The sequence below is a fragment of the Meleagris gallopavo genome, chromosome Z (assembly GCF_000146605.3).
Source record: "Meleagris gallopavo isolate NT-WF06-2002-E0010 breed Aviagen turkey brand Nicholas breeding stock chromosome Z, Turkey_5.1, whole genome shotgun sequence".
NCBI lineage: Eukaryota > Metazoa > Chordata > Aves > Galliformes > Phasianidae > Meleagris > Meleagris gallopavo.
Genome location: NC_015041.2, coordinates 16,060,424 through 16,069,274, shown reverse-complemented (window position 1 = coordinate 16,069,274; position 8,851 = coordinate 16,060,424). Strand labels below are relative to the sequence as shown.

Sequence of the window (8,851 nt, the reverse complement as noted above, 5' to 3'; positions counted from 1 at the left end):
GGAAAGGGGCAACAAAACAAAAGCCATAATGCCTACACCCTCCCCTTTGTCTTAACTGTGTCACTCACCTGCTGCCATGCGGGGACATTTGATTCAATTAATGAACCTTACAGAAGAAAACCACCTCCTTTTGTTGTGGTGAAGTACTGGCTCCTGTCAATGTCATTAGCTGAGACCCAGAACCAGCACAGGGAAGGAAGAGGCAGCCAGGAGCAGCGCTTCCCAATAGCCAAATGGACCTGCTATGAGTACAGCATCTCCAGAACACAAAAAATGAATGCATCTTGCAATGTGGCTTTGCAAGATCCTGTGAGACACATTGAAATTCACAGCCACCAAACAGCTGCCTGCTCGCTGACTCCTTCTGTGCCTTATGTGAATTGCTGCAACAGCAGAAAACAAAACAAGGGAAAATCCTCTTTCTTTGTTTTTTTTTTTCGTTTACCACATTTGGCAAAACATGCTCATGGCAGGGTCAGACCAGAAACAGCAGGAAGGACTGAAGGCTTTGAGGGCAAGGGAGGAAGTATGTCACAGCCTTCCCTGAGAGCGCCATGCGAGCTGCTGGCAGCCCCTGTACAAATCCCAGCTGGCTGTTTTTATATATTTGTACATGAACACATATCCCCCGCATATTTATTATGTAAATACAAGTGCATATGAATGTATTCATCATTATACACACACATATACACCCTTCAGTAGTGCAAGAAATTATGACTCTCGGTGCTTATAAACTTGTTCTTCATCCTTCCCTTTTTGTCAGCAGTTCCTCCAGTGTCAGTGTGTAACTGATCCACTTCTCTCTACTTGCACACACCCATGCTTAAGCAGGCTGCCAGGGGTGCCAGAGCCACAGAGGTGGGTGTAACTTCGTGCAAGGCCCTGGGCAGCTCTGCAGCTCTTTCCCCGCTTGCTGCACAGTTGCATGCTGGTCCCTGCTCTGGCTGCAGCAGCCTGGCTGTGAATTGTTGTTCTCCTTAAAGTGAGTTTCTGATCTTAGGCAGCTGCTCATTCTGGCAGGCATGTTCCCCTCTTCTGTGGGCCTGTTCCTCCAGAGCACCTGCAGCTCTCCTGCTGGGTTTGTCAGCTCAGCTCCTCTGATTTTCCAAGCACTCGAACTTTTCTGCTATCCCAAATCAACAGGGAATCCAGGGAGCAACTTAAGCTCTTGGAGAATTACCATTGCAGCTGTTACAAGCTTCACCTTTGGAATTAAGAAGTCAAAAGTCAGAGCTGTGCTGGCTGACCTTCCTCCTGAGTCCCTGCTGAGGCTGGCCGGTGCCTCTTGCTAGGAATGCCCTGTTAGGAATTCCAGTGCGATTAAAGTCATCTTTCAAGAGATAGAGGTCACTGTAATAACAGGGTATTGGCTGGTAAGCGGCCACCTGGAAAATGCTGGTGCTGTACCTGGGATGGAACAATGCCAGACACAGGCACTGACGGGAGCTGAGCTGAGGAACAGCACAGCAGGAAAGTATCTGAAGGAGCTGTTGCCAGCAGCTCAGCACGAGCCTGCAGCGTGCCCTGGCAGCCAAGGGGTAAACTGCATCTTGGGCTGCACAGCCAGATGGGCAGCAGACCTCTAAAGGCCCCTTCCAACTTAACTATTCAATTCTATTCTACAGCCACCAGCAGGCAGATAACGATAGGTGATGCCAGTTTCAGGCCAGATTATGCTTTCTTACATGTGTGACCCACCCTTAAAGCAGCTGCCAGGCGTCAGTATTTGACCAAGGAGAAACCAGTGCCACACATCCTTTTAGGTGTCCTGGAGTCTGCACTTCAGCACTGCTTTGTTCACATCCAGAGGGCTGCCACTTCAAGAAAGCACTCTAAACAAAATAGTTGTAAAACTAAGTTCCACAGTCATCAGATAGGAGCTTTTAGATAATTTTAAAATTATTAACAGGTGTGGATTGAGAGAGCTAAACTAAACTGTGCCCTTGAGCAACAGCATCTCAGCCTGGAGAAACACGAAGAGCGCTGCATTTCTGGTATGTGAAGAGCAGTTCTCCCCACGTAACCATGAACTCCGACCTGCTCAGCTCTGCAGCACTGCAGGCACCCCGAGAACTCCTCTTCTGTACAGACTGAGATGAGGAAGGGGCCTCTGTTCAGCAGAGACGGGATCTTTAGAGCAATGAGCAATGAGCTGCAGACTGGACTTCAACAACAACTCTGACTTGCTACCACACCATGAAGACAGAGTAAGAGCCACCACTGTATCTCAAAGCAGGCACAGCTGAAGGGAGAGGCTCTTCACCACAGCACCACAACTGTAAATTAACAGTTCTGAAAGGTTTCATACAAGGTTTGGACAACTGCCTGCACTGAAACACTTTCTAAAAGGAAACGTGCACCAAAGGGAGTGGAATCAACTCCCTGAAAACCAGAACAAGAAACTAGGATTATTTGGGGACGCTTCTTGAGAAGAATAATTTTCAGAGATTGCGTCCATTGTAAGCATGGGAAACAAACCAGAAAAATATTAAAACTGCATCATGGTGACCACTGCAGTAGTCAATCTTCTTCCTAGTAGGAGGCATGATGCTGTATTTGGATGATGATGAGAACACCAGTGATAGCACACTGGTGTTTCGGCTGGTGCTTAGCAGAGCCAAGGACTCCTCAGCCTCAGCAATGAGTTGGGAAGAGATGGAACCCACACAGCTGTCCCAGACTGGACCAATACCCTGAGATGTCCCACTGAACAATAGTTCCAGAGGACTTGGCTGGGAGACAGCCACTGGTTGGCCAGTGGTTGGGAATCCATCAGCAGGTAGTGAGCAACTGACTGCGCATTACTCCTTTTGTATATTATTTTCTATTTTTTTTTTTCCTATTCTTCTTCTGTCTTATTATACAGTCTTTATCTCAACCCATAAATTTTAGCTTTTTCCCCCATTCTCTCCCTTATCCTGTTGAGGAGCCTGCAGCATGAAAGCACAGCACAGTTAATGAAAACTACAAGATTAAATGCCATTAACTTAACATTTTCACTTGCTGAAGCCATTGTACAGACAGTTGAAAAGCAATAAACATACAAGTTAGCTGCAAATCCAACAAGATGAGCCTTCGCTACTGCATCCAGTGTGGGGAAATTCAGGGAAACACAGGCCTGCAGCTTGATTTCTAAATGTTGAAATTACAGCTGTGTAAAAATGCTTATGAAGAAGGAGGTACAAAAACAGTATTTTACTGACAGTTCAAAATTTATTACTTCAATTGACAATAGTGTAGTAATTAGAAAAAAGTTCTTCTCCTTGCTTGATGTCTCTGAGAGTGACAAGCACTACACACCTCAGGTGGCTGAAAAGAAAAGCAAAACATGGAAATACACAATTAGATAGCAAGGAGTGTGTGAAAACAACTCTGAAATATAGGCAAACAGAATCAAAACCAATGCCAAGAAAAAGTGCAGTCAGTGTGGGTATGCAAATAATGTTTCCATTTGCACAATTACTCAGAAAAGAAATAAATTAATCAAGACAGAGGAAAGTATATTATGCAGCAAAGTTAACAGAGCAGAAAACACTCTTTTAGATGTGCACACTCACATGTATCAGTCAGCTAAACCCACTCTCACTGAAACAAAACCCAGAAAGACAGCTCTGAACTACAACAAATAACCTGCTGGGATGCACAGCAATGAGTGAACTTTCCATAAACCCCAAGATGAAATCAGTGGCTGCTGAACAGTCTTCTCATATAACAAGTTAGTAATCTGTCTGTAATTTCCTGCAAGAGTCATTAAGAAAATGATCATGTCCTAGAGCTGGAAAATCTGTACCAGGAAAGAGGGTACATTCTTCTGAGGAACATGAAAGGAAAGAACGGCATCATTCCAAATAATCCCCACTGTTAAAAAAGTTAATGAGTCCATTCTGAAAATTAACCAACATCAAAGATAAATAAGTGCTAAGAACTCTTTTACTATAGAGAATGGTTTAAAAATTAGATTAGCAGTGTCATTAGAACTGTATTTATCAGCATCAGATAGAAGAACGCACAAAGAGGATGGGATCACTTCTCTAGGAGCTGGGCACCAGGAAAACTGGTAAGACGATATTTTCTTGGACAGATGACAAGGAGGACAGCAAATTTCCCCATCATGAAGCAGCCCCATAGCTTAATTTTCCTCACTGTCCTTTCATACTTTAAGTACAAAACCCAGGGTTTGTTAAAGTTCATATCACCTCTTTTTTTACTGGCATTTCTTTATTTATCTGCAGTTTACAAGTGCATATTTAACCTTGCCTCAATAAAGTCTATGATCAGTCAGAACCATTTTTCCAATATGCACCATAACTCTCAACAACCAGATTTCAGACTTTTAAAATAGCAACAGAATTAGATTAAAAGGCTGAAATGTCTATGAAGACCTTACACAAACTTTAGATAAAGAGAACTGTCTGGTTCCCACAGGAGCAACTGGACCAAAAAGGGCAAATTCTTTAGTGCTTAAATTCAGAACCAACATTATGACTCAATTCTTCACAGCTTGAAAGATATTCTTGACTATGTCATTGTACAGAACACTCTCTTCCACAGAGCACCATACAAATACTAATCTAATTGTCACTTTTTCTCACAGCTCCAACCAAAAATCTGTCAAAGCTTTCAAAATATTTTAAGTTCGAAAACTGGAATTTCAGTTTGTAACAAGAATGCCTTAATTGCAGAATATAACCAGAAGGCATATGCCTTTATGCTGCACAGCATTTAATTTGTCTCAGTACAAATTCCTTTTAGATTCCTCACCTGTTCCCTAAGCAGAACCTGGAACAGAGGAGTGAGAAGCTCAAGTCTCAGCAGCCGTAGAAGAGCTTTGATTGGTTGCAGGTTACTAACTAAATTTGAAACACATACTGAAAAGCCTCATTACTGTTATATAAGTGAAATATAAGTAGTGCTTAATGGGATTCTGGAAAATCCCATTGTAGTGTGTACGATCACTGATAGTAAAATAGTGTAGTCAGAGCTATATTGGTCTCTTCTGGGAACACGTAGAAAAAAAGAACAGAAAGAATAGTCTTGTAAGTTACTTTGAATGTATCTATTCAAAGAGGTAAATCTTCCTTACCATCTTCTCATGGACTAATATTCCCTTCAAACGTTTTCCTTTTTCACACATGCAGTATGCTTTGTATCACACAAATCTACCAGCTCTTTGACTCACTGCTAACCTCTCTATCTCGTGGCTGTAGACGATGTTTGGAAGATACTGTTTCAGTTCTACAGGAAAATGTCCTGGCACATCAAACTCCTGATAACATACATTGGCTGCTTTTTCTAGAAAAAAAGAAAAAAAATGATTCTATAGTGCTCAGTAAGTCTTAGATAGGTGTAAGATGTGTGTAAAAATAATAAGTAAATACTGCAAAGGTACCAGATGCTTCACAAAGTCTGAAAAGCATGCCCCTGACAAGAGCTACTACACTCATCTGGAGTCCTGCTCTGAATTTGCACAAAAGATACACAACCAGCTTCTGAAGGTTGTTTTATCCTCACTACAATAAACAGGATGACCTGACTATAAGGATAGATGTGAGGGGGTAAAGCACATGCAGCACCATGGACAGTTTACAGTGTTGATGATATCTATAATATTTACTTATAATGTTTAAAAAAAAAAAAAAGTATTCAGAGTCTACGATTATTTTGACAAATTATGTTGCAAAGACAGTCATGGAGAACAAGAGAATTTTCTTTACATGAACGTCAGGTCTAGAAAAAACAGATTAATGTGAGAGCTTTGTCTTCATGCCAGTTAGTCTGTGGTTCATACTCTAGAAATCTTTCTCTCTATTGCACGGGCAGCAGTTATAATGCAAGCTCTGAAAGCCTCTTACAGGCTAGGTATAGCAGCCATTGAACTTTCTATACCCCTTGATCATCTGCATGAGTCAGTTGTTTCAAACCCCCAAAAATGTAAGGGCCAACACATACTGCAAGGCAGAAAAAAAATATAATAGTTCTCTTCACATCCCACTGCTGTAATACTAATTATTAGAACTTGTACATTCCTTTCTTATGCTGTTCCTCTAATCTATTTCTTATATTATCCTAGGCCAAACTGTACAGTGACAAAAGATGTCACTTCATGCGAGGTTTTCTCAGTCAGTCTGATGGAATGGTACTGAGGAACTCAATCTGTAACTGTGTACTGCCTCAGTCCAGAAGTCTTTTGCCGGATAGCCTTTCTCACTGACTTGCATTTTGGGATGCATGCCTTTCACTCTGCTTATCCTCACGGAGACACGAAGGGAGTCAGCAAGAAAAGCTCACAGATATTTGAAGGGTTGTTGTACTGAAGGATTCTGATGCCCAGATCTGACAGAAGACCTCCCGAACAATCTCCCGAGTGTTTATCTTAAGCAGCATTTCTGCTCCCCATCACCCATCAGTATCTGTGTACTACCTGCAAACTAATCTATTCCCACGCAGACAAAGCCAACCCTTGCAGTAACTTACCGTAGGAGCAGTTGTTCACATACTGTCCCACTGCCAGTGGGTTCTGTGGAGCAGCCGTGAGCCAGCTCACATCGCTCATCTGAAAGGGGCCAAGCTGATCCCTCCAGCTGCAAGATCTGAAAGGACCACAGCATTAACACGTTTCACCACTTCTTCCTTACCACAGGATGTGTGCTTCCACCTGTAGAAACAGCCATCTGGAAGAAGGGAGAGCAATGCCTTGCTCACACCTTTAAAGTACATTTAAACCTCCCACTAGCATGCAGTGTCTCTCAGATGCCAGCAGAATATGTGTGGAAACACCATACCAAAAATGTACATCATCACAGGAACAGCAATACATATTGCTGATCTCCAAAGGTGTGAAGGCTCATTACAGTACCAACAACAAATTTGTTCTTGGCTTTCAAAGCCGATATCAGCTAGCCCTTATTTTAGGTCTTTTTTGCTTGTGACTAAGTTTATCTGCATGCGGTATTAGAACACAGAAATTGCCCCACAAGAATTCTGCAAGTTGCATTTAAGATAAGATAGAGCAGTCCAATCAGCTTCATGCTTACTCCAAAGGCTGCTGCTCCCTCATGTGCTGCCCATCTGCAGCCCCAACATGGAGTTGGCAGACTCACCTTTTGTTGTTACCAAGTCCATACAGAAGCTATTTTTCACCATACACTAAGCAGATTTCATTAAAGAGAATTTAATAAAAAAAAAAATTGCTATGTTCTGTCCCTATTAACTCTTTTCATCGTAAGAGATTACCTCTTTAACATCACTTTCATCAAAATGCTTCTTGTTGGCATTACAGATGGGACTCAGGTATATAACATCACAAGCAGCAGCCCTTACCCTTGCACTGTTTTAAGAGATACACAGAAGTGGATAAAATTTCAAATAAAACTCAAACTAGGGTACGACAAGAGTATGGATGCTATCTGTACTACCTTTTAAAATTCCATTTTGAATGCCATTCCCCCTGTTTGAGTGCTTACCTGTACACTGATCTTGACAGTCCTTTATCATTCCCATCAATAAGAATACCATCGATGCACCTAAAAATAAACGGATTGCCAAGCGACTGGAAAAAGATTGGCTCGTGCTTTCTGTACACTGTACCTGTGGCAAGACAGATATGATTATTTCAGAAGAAAATAAGAATGGACGCAAACATCTTCCAGTCTCCTCTGTACAGAAACTCAAGTGACACGAGGGGTGTGAGATCAATTCTCCCAGCTGAGACTCTAAGACATCGACTCAAAGCCTCCAAGCATTTAGATATATCTTTCTGCAATAAGAAAGATCTGCATCAGTGGAGATAATCCAAAAGGAAGCCGCTGGAGGAAAGCATGAAGGAGGTCCGTGCACAGTGTCTGAGAGTGGTAGATAAAGCATCATGGCCAAGCAATCTCCTTCAGAGAGTAATGACAGAATTACAAATTGTTTTCGGAAATATAAGCAAATAAAGTTCCAAGGAATGAGCAGCAGGAGTGGAGAAGTGCATGTTCGCAATGATGCTTATGGCAGAGTTCCAGTAAACGAGGGCTTCAGTTTCACTCTCCAGGAGGTACCTGTCTGCTCACCTGTCAGGATATCTCTGAGCCGTTTTTTCAGGCATGCATACAAAACAGAAACCCTAAGGAATTAATCTATACTGCTCAAGCTGTTCCCACACATTTCTGTTTAAAGAATCTGGAACAACTTCTCCAGCAGCGTTCAGATCTGGAACAGTGAAAGGTCATTTGTTTGATTTTCCTATAAATAAGATTCCCTCCCTCCTATGATATGCTTTGCTTTCTTCAAAAATGTACGCAGAAATACCCTCCCCCATCCCAACTTGTGCTGTTGTTACAGAAACAAAACCTGTGAAATAAAAGCACAGAACTTCGGCATTTCTTCGGTTGGAAATGACAAGTCAATCAATCAGAAAGCCTCATTACCGGGATACATGGCCACAACCGCCCCTTTCGGCACAAAGCCTTTGCTAACGAAGACTCCGGTCCCGGCAGAAGGCAGGGAGCTCCGGTCCCGAGTGACGCTGAACCCCAGCGTCCGAAACAGGACCTCCTCCGGGCTGAGCAGCACCTGCCGGCTCTGGCGGCTCCGCGAACTCGCAGCGTCCGGCTGCAGCTCGGCGGCCCGTAACTGCGCGTACCTCCGCCCAACGGTGGGCAGCAGCGACAGCGCCGGCACCTGCCTGCCCAAGTCGTTCACAAGCAGCGCTGTAAATACTTTCACCAGCGTTTCTAAGACGTCTTCATCGGGGATTATTTTGTCCTGGGAGCTTTCAGGAACGTACCGAAGCGTCCTGTAAAGAACAAGAAAGCGAAAATCTTATGAGACTGGGCTTTTCTAAGTAGGATACAGAGCAGCTGTCCTC

At 43.0% G+C, this 8,851-nt stretch overlaps 1 protein-coding gene across 1 annotated transcript in view; it reads right to left on the bottom strand.

The window, feature by feature from the left end:
* Positions 1-3,196: 3,196 nt before the first annotated feature.
* Positions 3,197-8,851, bottom strand: part of SETD9 (SET domain containing 9) — a 6,259-nt gene continuing 604 nt past the window's right edge. Inside the window, exons 2-6 of the mRNA XM_031557247.1 lie at positions 8,412-8,804; positions 7,467-7,590; positions 6,478-6,593; positions 5,190-5,295; positions 3,197-3,312 (exon numbers count right to left, since the gene is read on the bottom strand). Of these exons, the coding sequence (XP_031413107.1) occupies positions 3,225-3,312; positions 5,190-5,295; positions 6,478-6,593; positions 7,467-7,590; positions 8,412-8,804 (827 nt within the window). The 3' untranslated portion in view covers positions 3,197-3,224. The remainder of the gene's footprint in view (positions 3,313-5,189; positions 5,296-6,477; positions 6,594-7,466; positions 7,591-8,411; positions 8,805-8,851) is intronic.